The following is an 18,763-nucleotide window of genomic DNA, read 5'->3' as shown; positions in this document are numbered from 1 at the left end:
CTTATAAGCGCTTATCGGCGCTTATCGGCGCTGGTAATCCTTAGGAAAGATCGAACTCGTCATTATAGTGTGGTCCAAGGTGTGGTCATTTGTAAGTTGTCTTGGTGATGTATTTAATCATAGTATCTCCTTCCAGTATATTTTATGTTAAAGAATATTAAGTAATTGTTCAAAACTGTGTTTAAAATATACAACAAAGTCCTCCGCATGTCTGTCTGTCTCTCTTTTCGCGAAAAACTCAAAAACCAATTTTTAAACGATTTTCATTCTGTTTTCACCACGTTTTCACCGACCGACAACTCCCCGATTGCGCGCCACGACAGACAATTGCCCGCCATCATATACAATTGCCCCGTGTACACGATGGCTATGGCATGCAAAGGATCAGCATAGGCCATTGTGTACTGGGGGCTTTACTCTTTAAAACAACAGCTACAGTCAGTGAAATAAAACATCGTTTATTTCAATGTTAAAAACAGACATTCTAATTTTATTATTGGTTTAGGATTGGAATCGATGTATTCAGATATATTATATTTTTATAAAAATTATATATCTAACTAGATTTCCGCCCGCATTGGTAGTCTAACTACCAACGGAAGATTGCGAATGTGTACCCGCATCCCGTCTAAAGCAGCGCGTTGGTACACGGTGGGGTTTTGGTCGGTAGGAATCCGACATAACCCACGGCTCCTTCCCCGGGAGCCGTGGGTATCTTAGGCAAGATTTCCCCACTTGAAAAAAAAAAAAAAAGATGTATTAGGTAAGTGATTAAAATATATTATTATAAGCTTCTTGAGGTCAAGTGTTTAGTGTTCTCGTCAGTCTGACATCTACTTGGTAAATATTGCTAATCTGTGCGTGTTCCGTGTTCGTACATTGGTTCGTACCAAGGTTCGTACTTTGTCATTCTCATTTGATCTGTGGACTGTGGTCATTTGCATTTTGCATCTATACATTATGTCATTTGTGTGCTCGCCCTCGGACCTCAGCTCTCACACTGTTTTACAAACAATTATTAATATATTCCTTTTAATTTAATTGTCGTCTTGTCTTAAGGAAAATGATATTATATTCTTCGCTTGTACCTCATATTAGGCAATAATCATTAAAACGTATTTTAATTAAATGAAATGTTTTTTCCTGTCATCGAGTAACTAGCCTGTTAAACAATCAATACATTGCGACGAGAACGGAGAAGCGGAGATCTGAAAGCCGGTAAGATGGACAGAAAATTCTCCTTGAAAGAGCTATTTAGTTCGTACCAAAAATGGGTTATAAAGAATCCCAGTCTCGTAACAGATGTAGAAACTGTAGCGACATGGTCCTCGTACTTTATAGCTGGGAAAATTAATAAATCACCAATTGTGTCTGAACTCGTGTATGCCTTATCAAAACTATTATCATTATTTAATGACAAAATCATAAAAGATGCTTACGGCAATGATATACCACACTACAGTTTACAAGAACAAATAAAGTTATGGTTGACAATTACTCACTATTGTGAAGTATTTGTTGAACTAGTTGTGAGGCAGAAATGGGGAACAAGAGGTAAATGGACGGCAGCCACAATCTTACAACTATTTAAGTGTTCCTCAGCTTTAGTGCTATTGTACAGATTCAAAGAAATCACAATTCAGCATCCTCCAATACCAGCCTTACAAAGAAAGAAAAGAGTATCAGAGGCTATGGAATCTGAAGACAATTCAAATGAATTTTTCACATTGAAAAGATCAGGGAGAGTGATTCGCCGTGTAGAAGGTGCACCACCTGTAGGTCTACGGGATTGGCAGCCAATTAAGATAAAGGATGAAACTATACATTCCACATTGCAAATAAAAGACTTGAAGAATGCTGAATTACTCCATTTGTTAAAACCAATAATACATCTGGCTGCAATGAAAGTTTTTGGTACAAAGTCTTGGAAACAGTGGCTGATAGCTTTAGGTTTGGATGTTGCGAGTTTCAGGCTGTATAATCGGCACATGGAAGAGTTGAACTATGACCAAAGGTTAGAAATAAGCCGCAGAAAGCTCAGCCTTGTACTTTACTTGATGAGAAGTCCAATGTACAATGGTTATTCCAAAAATGTCATTGAAAACTTCTTAAAATCGACATCAAATACAATACCAGCAATGTCCTTTGTGTGTGGGCCAATCTTGCAATATTTGAACCATTGGCAAGATATTTACTTCTATATGTGGGCTATGTAGGAAAATGGTTTTATATCTTGTTAGTTTTATATCAACATATTTTTAAGTTAACAACTAGGTTTACATTTTATAATGTATTGAAAGCCAAATTTATAAATGGTTATGTATTTCTGTTTCTGTAATAATGTGTAAGTGAGGTATTTACAAGATATCTTGTACAAAATATTTATACCATATTCATATTGATGTTGTGATTTACACATGTAACATTTTTGGTTACCTATTTATATTTTAGAAGCAGGTCCTATGGAGTTCCCTTTTCTGTATTTATCAGTTGTCATGGATATGGTAAATATACCCGGCGCGGCGAATGATGATCCCTATGACAGTTCGTCTTAGTGATTGCTCGTATGATGGGTCGTGTCGATACTTTACTATTTTATAGGCAAAGGCGTGGTTTGTATTCAGCCCCGTCGGTAAACATGTTTTTACAAATATTATAAAATGAATTTTTAACTAAAATTTTTAACGTCTATTATGTTGTTGTATTAATTTAGGTTTTTAGCATAGAAATTTAGAAAAATAAAAATGCGCCTTATCATTTTCACGTAATTTTTAACCCGTTTAACACTGTGTATATTATTTTATCATGAAAATGGAAGCCCATTTAATTTGTCTAAAAAACTTATATCATCATAGGTAAGAAAATTAACGCGAACGGTAATTAATTAATTATGCTGCGATCTTCTGTTCCATTCAATAGTGAATGAACTAAATAAGCATGGAAAAAATGTGAACTCGTTTTCATTATCGAAATTTGTTTATCGATACTCTCCGCACTAGTCGATAAATGCCAACGATGTAAGTTTTGTAGGACGTAAACGTAAAGTCAGATTGATATAATTTCTCGTAAATGTTAAGAATTGTTATAATTCCAACGGAATATCATTGTAATGGCATAAAGCTACGTAAAAATTAATAAATGCTATTTTTAGACGCCTCCAATACGTTTCTAATTTAATGGTGACGCCATTACAAGTTTGTCTCTTGAGAATAACTGTCAGTGTCATAGGAATCATCATTCGCCGCGCCGCGGCCGGGTATAGTGACTAAGAGAACTTTAATCAGGTATATTCATGGGATAAATAAAATCACTTTGCAATTTTATTGTATTTTATTATATTTTCAACCAATACAGTAGATACACATTAATTTGCATAGGGCCATCCGAACTTTTCATCTTATCCTATTTGGGATTAGTATAATATGTATTAATTTCATCAAAGTACAGCATTGTTTACAATAGTTCATAAATGTGATGTCAAACTCCACTGTAAATTAAAATTGAGAACAATGACATTCCAACAAGGATGCAATGTATTTATTCATCAAATCCAATAGAAGGCCCTTAATCTCATTGGGACAAAAAATTTCTTAGTTGTTAGTTACTTAATTAGTCATACATATTATGTGTTTAAACTTATATTATCCTGACCCAAAATATATAATTGAATAATATAAACAATTTTCCTAACTATTCTAATTTATCTAAAGATGATTAAAGCATAAAAAAAAAACTTTGATCACAGGCGTAGCAATATTCATTCCAGTTATAATACTGTAACAGAATTTCTAGCCTCAAACAATATAATATCTATAATTCTTTATACATTTGAAATGCCAAAAGCTACAAAAAAAAAGATATTAATTAATACAACAAAATTATTACTTCCATGTTGTTTACACATTTTTTAAGTCCGCTGCTACGCCTATAATTTAACTTATTCCTAACATAGATTTGTACGTAGTTATACAAAATACTTAACACAATAATGGATTATGATTTAGTGCCATTTAATAATAACTTACATAAACGGTCGCATAATTGGCGGATGAAATTTTTTGCAAAGATATTTTATCAGTTTATAAATCAAGTGGTTTTTATCTAAATACTGACTTGATTGTTTAGTGTACGATAATAAAAGATAAAAACGGGCTCTCCAAAAATTAATTGCGTAGTTTTAAGCATAGTAAATAAGTTTTATATTTATTCAAATTCTTTCATATTTTCATATCCCAAAAAGCACCTTAGTCTCTCAATTAAATATAGCTACATATAAAATATGAAAAGCATAATTTTTAATAATTAAAATATATATTCATGAATCATGTAAAACTATTAAATTACTGTAAATAAATTTTATTCGCATTATGCTATTTAATATTAGGTATACACTCATTAAAACAGTTATTTTTTCAAAACATATTATATTAGGGAATTCTTTTCTTTCAAATTAGATTGAATTTATTTATTTTTTGGGGCTGCCAGCGGCGTAGCTATATTGGGACCGAGATAGCTAATCCCATATAGAAAGAAACGTATTTGAGCGTATATTGACTAAGTATTCATGATTTCCGAAATAAAAGTCTAATTAATATGCATTCACTAAAGTAATAGTTATAGTAATGGCCTTTGCCACATCCCTAAGAAGACCTAAGCTACGTCCAGGACAAGAACTAGTCTACTTTTTCATTATAATTACGTAATTAAAAATATTAAGTGTATTGGGGTTATAAAAAGAAATTTATGATTGGCTTGTTCTACTAGGTTAGTTTATTAAAATTAACTCTATAATGGCACCTAAAATCTAAGCCATCAAGTATGATACTGCAGAACAATCTTTCATCTAAACATTTTTCTAGATTAATACTTATATCAATATAACCCCAATGCACTTTAAATAGTTGATAGTGCTCTGTGCTAGTGTTTTAGTAATGTAAAAATTAAGAGATAGCTTTTATCATACTTGGCTCATAAAATATTTAATGAAATAAAGATTACGCTGTATGTCTTAAAATTGACCACCAAAGTGTGGTCTTCAATGATGAATAATCGTAAAATATTCTCATGCATACTATTTTTATACACTGACTTTTTATGTCCTGTAGGAATGTTGTTCAAAATTTTAAGAAATTTAATAATTGCATTAATACAATAAAAATTACAAATAATGCAAAGATCTTGTAAAATCAGTAACACAAATCCAAAAGTGTAAAAATTGTGTGATGGACTTAAAATTACTAATAAACATATTATATCAATGTAAACAGATGCCTGCTGTTGCGATGAACGAATTTTTCTGAAACAAATTATGATATTAAAACTTATAATCCTACTACTATTATAAATACGAAAGATAGTGAGGATGGATGGATGTTTGTTATTCTTTCACGGAAAAACTACTCAACCGTTTATAATAAAATTTGGTATTTTGCTAGCTGTAAAAAGTTTTTATTACATTTTATCGTTTTCCCTAAGAATTTGGTAAATTTTCAAAAAACTGTTAACAAGTCTAATATTTCTGAAACTGATAAGTTCGGCCAGGTTATGTTTACATTTTTTAAGAAAGAAAGAAAGAAAGAAAGAAAGAAAAAACATTTATTTCAAGGACATAATCAAACAAAGTCTTAAAAACATGATAAACAAAACAATAAAAAAGTAAAATAATAAAGAGAAAAAATAAAAAATAAAACGAAATTTGCACGGTAGGATGTCCTCGAAAAAGGGTGACCAACTCAGCTAAATACTGTACGACAGAAATGCACGCACAGCGCTGGTTTTCAGTGGCCCCTAAATGTTGTCGCAATAATCAGAGTGACCTCCGTTACAGTAATAAAATATTAAAATACATATAAATAATAAATATGAACAATTAAAATAATACGTCTATGTGCAGAGATAAAACAAAAATTAATAGAATAAATATAATATAAGTAGTAATAAATATACAAAAGAAAGTATAATTAACGTATATTCAATATTTATTACATTTGATAGATACACCTACATATATATTATAAATAGAGATAATCATCATCAGTAGCCACTAAGGTTGGATCTGTTTCTCTAGTAATATAACTGTGTATTTTTTTTTAAAGTTCTCAACCGCGCGAAGGCTAGGAAGCGGCGGTGGTAAATTGTTCCAACACTTAGTGGCACTGTATTTGAAGCTTCCCCGAAAACTGGCAGAGTGGTGTTTAGGAATCATCAGTTTAGTCGCTGCTTGTCTCGTTTTGTACACTGCCTGATGATCTCCCATCCAAACCAACTTTTGATAGAGGTATAGAGGAGATTCAAACTTAACAATATCGAAAAGGAACGAGGCGAAATGGAGTCGTCGTCGATTTTCCATATTTAACAAACAGGCTTTGTTTAAAAATGGCGTAATGTGCTCCCGTGGAGGAATGTTCCAACAGAACCGGGCACATGCGTTTTGAACGCGCTGTATTGCTCGTTTCGTTCGCTTCAAAATCCGCCTACCATATACCACATCCATGTAATTAAATTTAGATAGGACTAGGCTGTCACAAAGCCTTACACGAAGTTCCGTATTAAGATATTTCCTAATTCGGTACAGAATTTTTAAACGATAGAAACAGTTAGCTACTGTAATATTAATATATTTTTCAAATCGTAGATTTTCGTCAAAAATGATCCCCAAGTTTCGGGCTTCCGCAACACGTTTTATGACTTCGTTATTAATAGTTACGGGAATGAGACGATTTTGGATGGAGCTAACTACTTTAGGTGTGCCTAGAACCATGAACTTCGACTTATTAGGATTCAGTACAAGTGAATTTCGGCTTGACCATGCGAATATTGAAGCTAAGTCCAAGTTTAAATTGTTTATTGCGGAACATGTTTCATCTGGGTAAAAGGAGGTAAAAAGCTGAACATCGTCAGCATATATGTGATATTTGCATGATTTTATTTGCTTTACAATATCGGCACTATATAATATGAACAAAAGGGGTCCTAAAATAGAGCCTTGAGGAACCCCTTTTGTTACTGTTTTGCATTCTGACAACCTGATACTACCATCCTCCATTGCAACTGATACTCTTTGTGTTCGACCACTCAAGTAGCTATTAAACCAATTTATAGTAGGTGGACTTAAACCATAATATGTCAGTTTGGATAACAGAAGTGAAGTATTTATAGTATCAAAAGCTCTTGAGTAGTCCAACAGTACAAGCACTGTACCTTTCCCTTCATCTTGTGCGCAAAGAATATCATCCATCACATCAGTCACAGCTGTAGTTGTACCTTTGCGTTTCCTGAAACCAGACTGACGATCAGGTAAGATATTTTTCTAAATAATCCATTAACTGTTTGTGTACTATTTTTTCCAGAATCTTCGATAGGCATGGTAATATGCTGATTGGTCGGAGATCCTTCAAATCCAGCGGATTATCAATTTTAGGGATGGGATGTACAAGCGCGTTTCGCCACAGACTTGGGAAGGCACCAGATGCAAATGATAGATTTATGATGTAGGTTATAGTTGACAGAGATGCTGGGAGTGTAAGCTTGAACATATCTAATGAGATATCATCGACTCCAACAGCTTGTGATTTGAGTTCCTGAATAGTACGTAGCACAGTCGTCTCATTTACAGGTTTAAAGGAGAAAGAAGTATCACCGTGGCGATGGAACTCATAGTAAGTTAGCGTGGACAACTGTAAGTTATTTCCAGGGACATCAAGGAAATGATTGTTTAGAACATCAGGATTTCCAAGATGACCAGTAAGTAAAGGCTGTTTCTTTGTGTTTATACCCGTGTTTTCCTTAATATGTTTCCACATAATTTTAGGCTTTCTCAGATTTGCATTGATAAATAAATCAAAGTACGCTTTTTTTTCACGCTCCAATGCCATACTTGCATATTTTTTTAAATCAATATAGAATTTTTTATGTGAATCTGTTTTCGTTAGTCGTGCTTTATTTCGAGCTTCATCGCGTAGTCGAAACATCTTTTTAATATTAAATGTTATCCACGGCGGTTGCTTGTTTTTCACACGTATTTTCTTGGCGGGTGCATGAACGTCAAAGAGCGATTTAATGTACGACGTGAATTTGTTCACTAGTTCATCCACGTTATCAAGTGCAAGCAACGAAGACCAGTTGATTATTTGCAAAGATTTGTTAAATTCATCATTATTAATATTTTGAATCGGTCTAAAGGTGATATATTTATGCAAAACTTTTTGTTTAGAAATATTAAGTGCACACGATAAGAATGCATGATGGCTAAGTTCCTCAATATAATTAATCACAATATTTTGAACAGGCATATTAGTACATATTAAATCAAGTAAAGTTTCGCTAGAATCCGTAAAATGCGTGGGCTGAGAAACATGTTGTATAAGATTAAAAGTTTGAAGAAAACTTGCAACTCTTTTACTGTTAACATTATCACTATTTAATAGGTTCACATTAAAATCACCCAAAACTACAAGATTATCGTACCATGTAAAAGAACTAATTGAATCTATCAAAGCATCTAAAAACGTGTTGATGTCCAACCAAGGCGGCCGATATGCTGTACCAACGATAGTTTCCTGACCATTAAGGGACAAATGCAGCCACATCTGTTCGACAGTGTCAACGACGGGGTGAGACATTATCCGAACCGATATACCTTCTCTAATATAGAATCCAACACCCCCGCCGCGAGTACGGACACTAGTCGGTCGCGGTATGTGACGCAGTCTGTAACCAGGTACGGCAGGCGCACGCCCATCTTCACCCGCTCGTAACCAGGTTTCGTTTATAGCCATGATGTCTACGTTATGACGCTCCATCGCCACAAGGAACTCGTCGTGTTTTGTACATAGTGAACCGGGATTTAAAAGCCCAACACATAATTTTGATCCTTTAGAAGTCATTATGAATTATATTATGATGAGAATTAATATGATATAATATACTTAAACTAGTAGTAGTGTAAATTAGGTTTGAAAATATGATATGAAAATAGTTTAAAAACGATACTTGCACTAATATTGCATATATCATAATTATTAAGCATTGGACATCCCTACCGTACATTATGAGAACATAGACATAAAAATATATTAAACTAAACAAAAACATTGAGGCACAAGTTACATAAAACACAATAAAACAAACAACAACAACGGTAGGTAGACAAAGAAAGACAATATGAAAATTTATGATTTTAACGAATATAGGATGAAATGTAACAATTTTTTTTAATCTTTCACTTAATTTATAAAGTAGCATGACTGTTTCACAATTAAAGCATAAACAAAACAAGTATAATAATAATATTATGATAATGGATACTATTATACACAAATTTAATAGGTAGGTACGTTTAAAATACATAAAATTTATTACAATTTCTTTCTTAAAATAACGTTCTATAATTAAATACAACAAAATATCATAACAAAGTCTTAAAAGGTTTATTGTACTACTAGAATATAGAATTAGAAGCCCGTGAAACAAAACAACTAAATTTTGACTACTTTTTATATGACAAATTGAACTTTTTTCACAATATTTATGCATATTCATATATATACCGTCTAGATAGTTGATTTTTAAAACTCTGCAAGCTATTATTTTATTACACATTAATATATTAAAATGATACGGATAATCCTGCGTTATACCATGAAAAACATAACACCTGTCAATAGAGTCTCTTGCATTTGTTCTTAGGCACAAACTAAACATTAGCCAAAAATCTTATTAATATCATCTTCGGAAGAAACAATAAAATACTTTGAGTGTTGATCGCGTCTGACGTAAGTACGGCCGCCACGCGTCCACACATAGCTCCAGTGTTTAGCGCGCTGTTGCTCGCGCGCCAGATGGAACAACCAGCGGTTGGTGCGCGTCAGGTGCTCATTGACGTAGAAGCGGCGAGGCTCGCCGGCGACCAGGCCGGCGGTGTCCGCCCCGCGCCGCACTCGCGCCGCGCGTATCAACTCGTTGCGTAGGTGGTGGCGGGTTAGCCGCACGACGATCGGCCGCGGACGTGCGGCCGCTATGCGATCACTACTGGTATTTTGCTCCTCAAGATTTTTACGAGTGCCAGTACGGTAGACATTGACGATATCCCGTTCATCTAGTGATAAACCTATTTTTTGAGCCAATGTTATAGTTAGGTGCAGGAGGTTTTCACCTTTTGTTTCGGGGACGCCCGCTATTTCTATGTCGTTAAGTAGATTGTATTGCTCGGAATCATTAAGACGTGATTTTAAAGAATCTATTTTTTTAGTTACATCGCTAGGCTCCTGTGTTTGAGACTGCGAAACAGACAAGGTACATTCTATACGATCTAGCCGCTCCTCAAAACAGTCGAGCCTTTTATCATATTCCGCCATAACCGTACTTATTTTGGACATCTCTTGCCGAAAACTAGATAGTTCAGAACGAAGTAATTTGATCTCCTGTGCAAGGCATGACATATTATCCGGAGCATCCTCAAAACTATCGGCACTACTATCTTCCTGTGAGTGTAAGTTTTCAGCCGTTTTTTGAATTTTATTTTTGCATATTTTGCATACCCATTTCCCATTCGAAAGGGACTTGGGGCTAATGTTATTGCATTGTTTGTGAAATAAGTTGCTGCATTTGGTACACTTGGCGCCATCTGTTGCCAACGAGTAGAATTTACCACAGTTAGTGCATTTATTGGCCATAATTACTGGATCTATAATTATTGTCACTTGATGAGTTCGGGTAAGGTTCACAAGAGGGCAGCAATATTAATAATAGTTCGTACTTAATTGAATGTAATATTATCGTACTTTTTTAAATAGGTATGATTTTATGATAATAATGTAGTATTTACAGCTGTTATTATATAAACAGTGTACCACAGTCAGAAAAAGTTTGTCAAATTAAAATTATAGCACCAAACCGTTAAATACCTTTAAGCACAAAACACAAAGTTGTCGGTACTTGTAAAAACAGCTGATTCACAGCTGATAACTGTTTACACTGTTAACACACAAAGTATATACTCGATCGATAGGATAACACTAGACGTTATGAAACACATGAAAGTCTTTTTAAAAAACACACAATGAAGCGTATAGCATAAAGTTTACTATTTTGAAAACTTTTTTTTTACTGAGACTAGAAGTGTCACTCTAACTGTCACACAACAATGATACTCCAAATGATAGCTCATTCTCACTCATTCAACTCTAATACATCTAGATATTGAGGACTTTTTAACGGATTTTAAACGCGATTTATTCATTATATTATTTTTCCCGACGTTTCGAACAATTTACCGCGAGCGTGGTCACGGGGAGACACAATCGCGTTTAAAATCCGTTAAAAAGTCTTTAATTTCCAAATGTATAATACTCGCGTATAATAATCAAACACCCTAATACACTTATCAAGTCTCTGTATACCACGGGAAAGGCCAGGCCAGTGGTGGTATTTACTATTTACCAGATCTTAGTTGTTCAGCCAGTCCCATGAGTCGTCATCGCCTTTCTTCTTGATCTTGATGTTCTTCACGTCGGGCGGTGGGCTCGAGATGCCCACCTGCGACAGATCGCGGGTGTCCAGGTTGTTGCGGGTCGTCACCGACTCCTTCCACGGCTGGGTTTGCTCGTTCCTATAATATAATGTATAAAAATATACAAAAATCAATGCTTTTCGCTGTAATTTTATAACTCAAGAACGGACTCACCTAATCTAACCAAATTTTTAGGTTCGGCTTATTTATTTATTTATTGTACAAACATGAATGTATAAAGCAAAAAAAAAAGCAACAAAAGGTATCATTTGTGAAGAGGATATTAAGTAGATAGGTTTATGTGAAGTTTGTTAAAATTTGATCAACTCTGATCTTCATTTATAATATTTTTGTAATAAATGAATTAGTAAGTGGCAGATCATTTTGTGAATGTAATTTACCACTTAGAGTACGGCTCCGAGGTGGAATTCTTCATGGCTCCATAGCTTTGCGGCTGGTTGTTCATCCCGGAGTTGCTCGCACGGCGTAGCTCCGTAGTCCCGCCCAACGAGCTCCAACCGCCACGGTTGTTTACCTTCATTAAAAATATAAGTATTTTTTTGTTCATAGCTACTATTTTATCGATTCCTTGAGAACCTTGGATATCGTACGTGGTTCTCGAGGAATTAGTATATAATTTGGACAACGCGGACGTATCTATGTATTTAATTTGATTTTATGAATAGATAAACTCAAAAATGTTTGAAAATTCATATGCCAGTGTAAAGTATTTTATTATTATTTAACTTTACTTTTATAATCGATTGTGTAGAAAATAAAGGAGGAACGATGAAAACATTACAAACTATGATTTCCTCATAAGTCAACCAGTCAAATTAGGGATCTAATCCACAACATTAATGATATGGATATAACTTTAAGTTTTATTCCATTGAACGCGCTTTAAGATTATATCTTTATATAATTATAAAAAATAAAAATAGCTGATCTATGAACATACTGTTTATTCATTTAACGCACGGTATTTATATTTCTTCCTTCTCTAAAAATCAAATCAAGGTTAGTCATGATTGAGCCATACTTATTCAAAACACTTTCACACTTATATTTTGTTAGATAGAAGTGAAAGTGATGCTAATGTTCGCCATAATTGGGTAGAAACGGTACTACTATTGGCCTATTTTATTCTTTCAGTATGTAATTCAATAAACCATTATTTTTTATAACCCAATTAAAAATATAAACCTCGAGTTAACCTGAAAAAAAATTAGTGGAAATTAAATAAGTAGCTTTCTCATAAATGATAAATGCATGTTTAAAATCAGTTGGATTGCAAAACAGAATCCTTGTTTTTATTTGTTAATAAAAATATAATATGTACCTTTTTACATGTAGTATAATATATATTATACCAATAATATTAATAATACAGAAAAAATAAATCACCAAGGTTGAACATAAATTGTGATGTGACTAACATAATATTATGTTACAATCTTGAAATATTGATGTAAAGTTGCGGAATTTTTATCAGTTTAGATTATTAGTCGATTTGAAAAAAAAGTATGTGTCTGTTACAGGCTATAATGTAATTAAATAATTGAATAAAATCACTGTAAAAAAAATTATAAAGGAAATAAACCATGACCCATAGCGATCACTGAAGACCTTCAAACTAAAACATTTCTTTAAAGTTCACAAAAAAGGCAATGTATAATTTTTTAAGTTGTACATTTTTTATTACTTGAAATTTATTCTATATATTTACCTTTTCAGTGACAGTGGAAGCCATTTCAGTCACTTTCTGAGATGCAATGCCTCCGTAGCGCACAGCCCCCTCAGTGGCGGTGCGGGCCGCTTTAGTGAATAACGACCAACCCTATAAAAATATTTATTTAGCAACATAAATCACTTTATTATAGTATAAAAAGTCACTTCTTAGATCTTTAAAACTACGCAACGGATTTAAGTTTTTTTTAAAGGATAGAGTAGTTCTTGAGCAAGGTTTTAGTAAGTATAATATGATTTGTAAAGTTTTATACAAAGCAAGCAAAGCTGCGCTCGGATACCTAGTCATAAATAAAACAAATTTAAGAGAAAACAGGTAGGAGGCAACCCAACAGGATAGGATACAATAATAATACAACATTAAGTTTTATAGCAATAAAATTCTATTCTCTAAATTTCTTTCTCTAAATTCTTTTTTTAATATTGTCAGTCTACTACTGTCTTCATAACTAATCGCGAAAGGTTGTATAATAAGATGGATAGACGATATATAATGTACAAGGAGTTACTTTTTCACGCCAAAACAGGTGATTGGATTGATAAATTTTGTTACAACAATTGGTTACAGCCAGTCACAGTGTAATTAATATGAAATATCGCCCATTATTATATTATTCTTTAAGCCATTATACAGGGTGGAAGGTTAAGATGGGGCATGAAGGGCAGGTACCTTAACCGTTGTAGCTACATGAAAACGTTCTTAGTAGACTATCCTTAAATTCTTGAGAAATTTTAATCTGCATTCACAGATTTTTGAAAAAATGTACGGTCAGCAAGGAAATCGGTAGTTTTCAAAAAAAAAATTTTTTGATGCCAATCGATCCAGTTTCTCATGGGGATCAAAACACTCTAAAAGACCAACTGAGGTATGAGTACTAGAAAAGTCAGAAATCGCGAAAAACTATTTTCATTCATGAACAAGTAAAAAGACAAAGGCACAGCAGCATAACATGGCAGCGACGCAAAGGTAAGGTAAGGTCCAATCAAGTGGTATTGGTACAGATTTACGAAGGCACCCTGAACTCCGAAATCTACAACAACACCATTTTGAAAAATCTTGAGGATGTATTAGACGATTTACCACTGTCAGAATTGCGAAAAATTTATTTTCAACAAGATGGTACTCCACCTCACAACAGTCGTCAAACGCGCTCATACCTAAATGAACAATTTGGGGCACAATGGATTGGCACACATCAACACATGGTCCCATCCGGCCACTCTGGCCGCCCCGTAGCCCCAACTTGACACCTCTAGATTTTTTCATCTGGGGCTATGTAAAGAATGAAATTTATAAAAGATCATACAACAATGCTCAAGAACTAAAAGATTCACTTTCTGCAATACTTTACGGAATTCACCCAAATAAGTTGTCGGCTGCTACGTGCTCAGTAGTAAAACGAACAAACCTATGTTTACGTCAAAACGGTGACCACTTTGAGCATCTCATATCATACATTTTATGTAAATTATTTCAGAAATTCTGGAATTATCACCACTTTAAATGTTGCTTTTTGTTATTATTTTGTTATTTCTTATTTTCTTTGACAACCGTTTAATTAAATTAATGTTTCTTCTTATTATCAGTATGTGTTTTAATAATCAGAAACAAAAAAATATTGAAGCCTGAAAATCTCTTTGGAGTTTTCTATTAGCGCATCTTTGTTGAATCACTTATTTTCTTAGTGAATGTGTGGAAATAGTTTTTCGCGATTTCTGACTTTTCTAGTACTCATACCTCAGTTGGTCTTTTAGAGTGTTTTGATCCCCATGAGAAACTGGATCGATTGGCATCAAAAAATTTTTTTTTAAAAACTGCCGATTTCCTTGCTGACCGTACATTTTTTCAAAAATCTGTGAATGCAGATTAAAATTTCTCATGATTTTAAGGATAGTCTCCTAAGAACGTTTTCATGTAGCTACAACGGTTAAGGTACCTGTCCTTCATGCCCCATCTTAACCTTCCACCCTGTATAGCAAAAGATAAACCATAAATAACAGAAAATAGAACCAATCTTAATGCTTGGAATTTCTTAACAGAGACTTAATATTTAGTAGCTCAGTTTAACAAATACAAACAACATTCAAATGATATAATATGCATCTAGGTAACATATATATGGCTAAGTATTGTTATGCACATTTGCATTTATCTAAAATAGGTCATCTGAGTTGATCTGGATTGAAAACATAATGGATACAAAAGACCCAACCAAGCACTCAGTCAATTGAAATCCATTTATACAATATATAAGACACATATGTATAATATGTAGTCACATAAGGTATACCTTGCAATATGTATAATAAATGCGAAAATGTACTTTATGTATATTTATTTTTGTCTTTCCTGCACGTCGCAAAGCAAATATAAAAATTTGCTGACATAATTTTCGTGGTTGAAGATAGTGAGAAGGCTAGAGCGTGATAAAGGTTAGATTTTACTGAAGTGAGGCATCTCGTTCTTATTGGAATTTTTATCAAGTAATTTCACCAGATTCAGAATTGTTATAAAGTTACTATAGATTATAAATGCATTAGTCACTATAGTATAAAACAAAGTCCTCCACTGCGTTTGTCTGTTAGGGATATACTCAAAAACTGCACCAATATTCATTTTGTTTTCACCCATTACATATGTTTCTTGAGGAAGGTCTCATGTAATAAGTAAAGTTTTATATTTCGTGTAATAAATTAAGTTGTCAGTTTTACTAGCTTTCCCATCAGGCATTGTTCTGCCTTACTCTTATTATTAAGGGTGACATGAGAATTATAAGTACATAAAGAATAAAATGTGAGAATTTAATGTATATAGAGTAGAGAAAATATTTCGCAGACAGAAAGCTATATATATATATATATATATATATATATACATATATATATTTATTAAATATCTATAATATACAAACAGTGGATAAAGATGAGAGAGCAGCTTCGACCATCTCGTTGCCAGCCACTGGAGTGGTCGGGGTAGAGTAAGAGTTGGTGTTGCCGAACCCAGTGTAGCGATTGCTGCCATACTCGCTACTAAAAACGTATTTGATATTAATATTTTATTTCTAACATGTATCAATTAACAAAATTTTGATCTATAGTCATTTTCTGAACATTATCTATGTTTATGTCCAATTATTAACACTATTTTACTACAGACCTAAATAACAAGCATTTTTTTGAATATGAATATGTTTGTTGTTGACAAAAAATTTGTTTTTTTTTTGTTCAATAAACTCAACGATTAAAAAAACGTAACTTCGCAGAAAAGCATGTAGTTTAAAATAGAATGATTTAAAATAAGTACTATATCAAATAAATGTCTCCACCCACTTGATCGATAAAATACAAAGCCAAAGGTTAAAGGTCAAAAGTCAATACTAGTATGTTACACAAATGTTATAGGTCATGATATAAATAATAAGCTACAAAACAAAAAAAAATCCATATATAAATAGCTACCTGTATTTCAGGCTCTGACCAGGTAGACTATATTCTTTTAAGTTTTTATATTTTTTAAATAAAAATAGCAGCAATAAGGATCTATACTCAACATCATGGTGAAATATAAACTAAGAAATTTCGAAACTACTACTATACTAAAGATTTTAGTAATTGATTTAGCACGGCAAATTATTTTTCCAAATCTATCTCATCTAATTTTGTCTTTAGTCTTTCTAAAAAACAACAATACAACATAAGTTTTCTATGCAGTATATGATATAATAACTATTATAAAAATAAATTAAAATAAGGACAATTGGGCATATAAAATAAGAAACTTCACAGGATTTACATACAATTCGCAGAACAATAAGCTTTTTGCATAAGAATACATACTGATAGCTGATATTATTATCAGAACCGCTTGAATGAATTCCAGTTTCATCAGATGAATAGAAGTTGTGAGACTGGTTCCATTCCGTGGGTCTCTCTACAACCTCAGATTTGAAGTCAGCTGGGCTCCATTCCTTTCCCTCAGCAAGAGCTGCTATCTATATGTAAACAAAAGATCTTAAAAGTATGCAAATATAAGCACTATACAAAAAATAGGAACTACAGGGTCTACAGGGACAATAAACTTATTACGTAGTCCAAAATTAACTGGCATTAATACATAGCTGTTATATTTTTAAAGATTAACAAAATTACTATATTAGTAAAAACTACAATGCTTCTTTTCAAATGCCCAGTAAGGGCAATCTTGGATCAGAAAGATTCAACTTAAATCAAAATTGACTGATTAATTATTAAAATATTATTAGTAACAAGCACCATGTGTTGAAAGGGGAAAAAGAGGGAGAAAATGCTAATATGTTACAGTCACATTGAACATTTGAGACTATGCAAGGGAATTTATTATATAGTCAAATCACATCACATAGTTGAAGACAAAAAAACAGTGTATTAGAAGTGATTAATTGATACCTTCTGTCTATACATAGCTGCTGCTTTAGTGTTGTATTTCTGTGTGATCTTCATGTCAGACGAATAGTCCCCTTGACTCTCCAAGAATTCCCTGGCCTTGGAGTTACCTCCGACCTGGATAATGTTAGTAAAAAATCTTGAAATATGTAAATTAATGCATAGCAACATAATGAAATATACAGACAAAGATGCATATGTTGTATGTGAAAGAATAAAAAACAGATGTACACATACATAATTATGATGAATGGCAGACTCTAACTAAAACGAGCGAAAAACGAAAAATGGACTTCAGAAACCATAAGAACTACAATACGTACCATCATTTTTTCTAGCTCAATATCTTTCCACTTGTCCATAGTGACTGAGCGAACAAACGAAAGATGCACTCCAAGGCTGCGATGTACGCCTGAACATTCTAAGCAGATCCATATGCCGTAGGTAACCGACACCCATTGGGGATTTAAGGTACCGCACTCGAAACATTTCTACGGAAGATTGCAAAAAGATGACATTATTGTTGCTATAGATCAATCAATTTATGATAAAATTAGGAACAAAAATACCAACGTCGTTTTCATTTAAGTTACGAATAAAATTTAATTTCCGGCGGGTTCTTGGAGACGCCATTTTCTTAAGAGAAGAATTGCACAATAGAACGATTTATATTATTATAGACACAAGTCAATGAAATATTTTATTTCAATAAAATATCTATACGAGATGAACAGATTTAAAATCTGCGATTAGGTACTGATCTGCCGACGACGACATTGCTGTCACTGTCAAAACAGTCCACTTGGCAATTTTGAACAGGTAATATATAAAAGAAAGTAAATACTGTACAGATTCTGAACAAGAAATAAGAAATGAAAGTGAAACACTCGAAAAATATATTGTATAATATTATGTCAGGTATGTTTCTTTGCCTTACACTTGTCTTCTAATTAAACTACTCTTTGCTTCATAGTAATTAGCTGATGACGTCGTTTGCACGGCATCGGCATGTGAGAGCGAGTGGAGTTTACATAGCAATGTGTAATAAGCACTGCTTAGCACTTAATACCACCAAGAATACCA

At 33.2% G+C, this 18,763-nt stretch overlaps 3 protein-coding genes across 3 annotated transcripts; 1 reads left to right on the top strand and 2 right to left on the bottom strand.

Moving 5' to 3' along the window:
• Window positions 1-944: 944 nt before the first annotated feature.
• On the top strand, window positions 945-2,784 carry LOC123705501 (peroxisomal membrane protein PEX16). Its single transcript, XM_045654297.1, has one exon. The coding sequence runs from the start codon at window positions 1,224-1,226 to the stop codon at window positions 2,214-2,216; it is 993 nt and encodes a 330-aa protein (XP_045510253.1). The 5' UTR covers window positions 945-1,223; the 3' UTR covers window positions 2,217-2,784.
• Window positions 2,785-3,315: 531 nt separating this feature from the next.
• LOC123705500 (ADP-ribosylation factor GTPase-activating protein 1) lies at window positions 3,316-18,469 on the bottom strand. Its single transcript, XM_045654296.1, has 9 exons — window positions 18,254-18,469; window positions 18,004-18,171; window positions 17,684-17,797; window positions 17,096-17,250; window positions 16,171-16,288; window positions 13,239-13,349; window positions 11,911-12,044; window positions 11,440-11,608; window positions 3,316-5,296 (listed from the first exon to the last, which is right to left on the bottom strand). The coding sequence occupies exons 1-8, from the start codon at window positions 18,311-18,313 to the stop codon at window positions 11,446-11,448; spliced, it is 1,023 nt and encodes a 340-aa protein (XP_045510252.1). The 5' UTR covers window positions 18,314-18,469; the 3' UTR covers window positions 3,316-5,296; window positions 11,440-11,445.
• On the bottom strand, window positions 9,702-10,439 carry LOC123705490. Its single transcript, XM_045654273.1, has one exon. The coding sequence runs from the start codon at window positions 10,437-10,439 to the stop codon at window positions 9,702-9,704; it is 738 nt and encodes a 245-aa protein (XP_045510229.1).
• Window positions 18,470-18,763: the final 294 nt, after the last annotated feature.

The sequence above is a fragment of the Colias croceus genome, chromosome Z (genome assembly GCF_905220415.1).
Source record: "Colias croceus chromosome Z, ilColCroc2.1".
Taxonomy (NCBI): Eukaryota; Metazoa; Arthropoda; class Insecta; order Lepidoptera; family Pieridae; genus Colias; species Colias croceus.
This window is presented reverse-complemented; position numbering and strand designations above follow the sequence as displayed.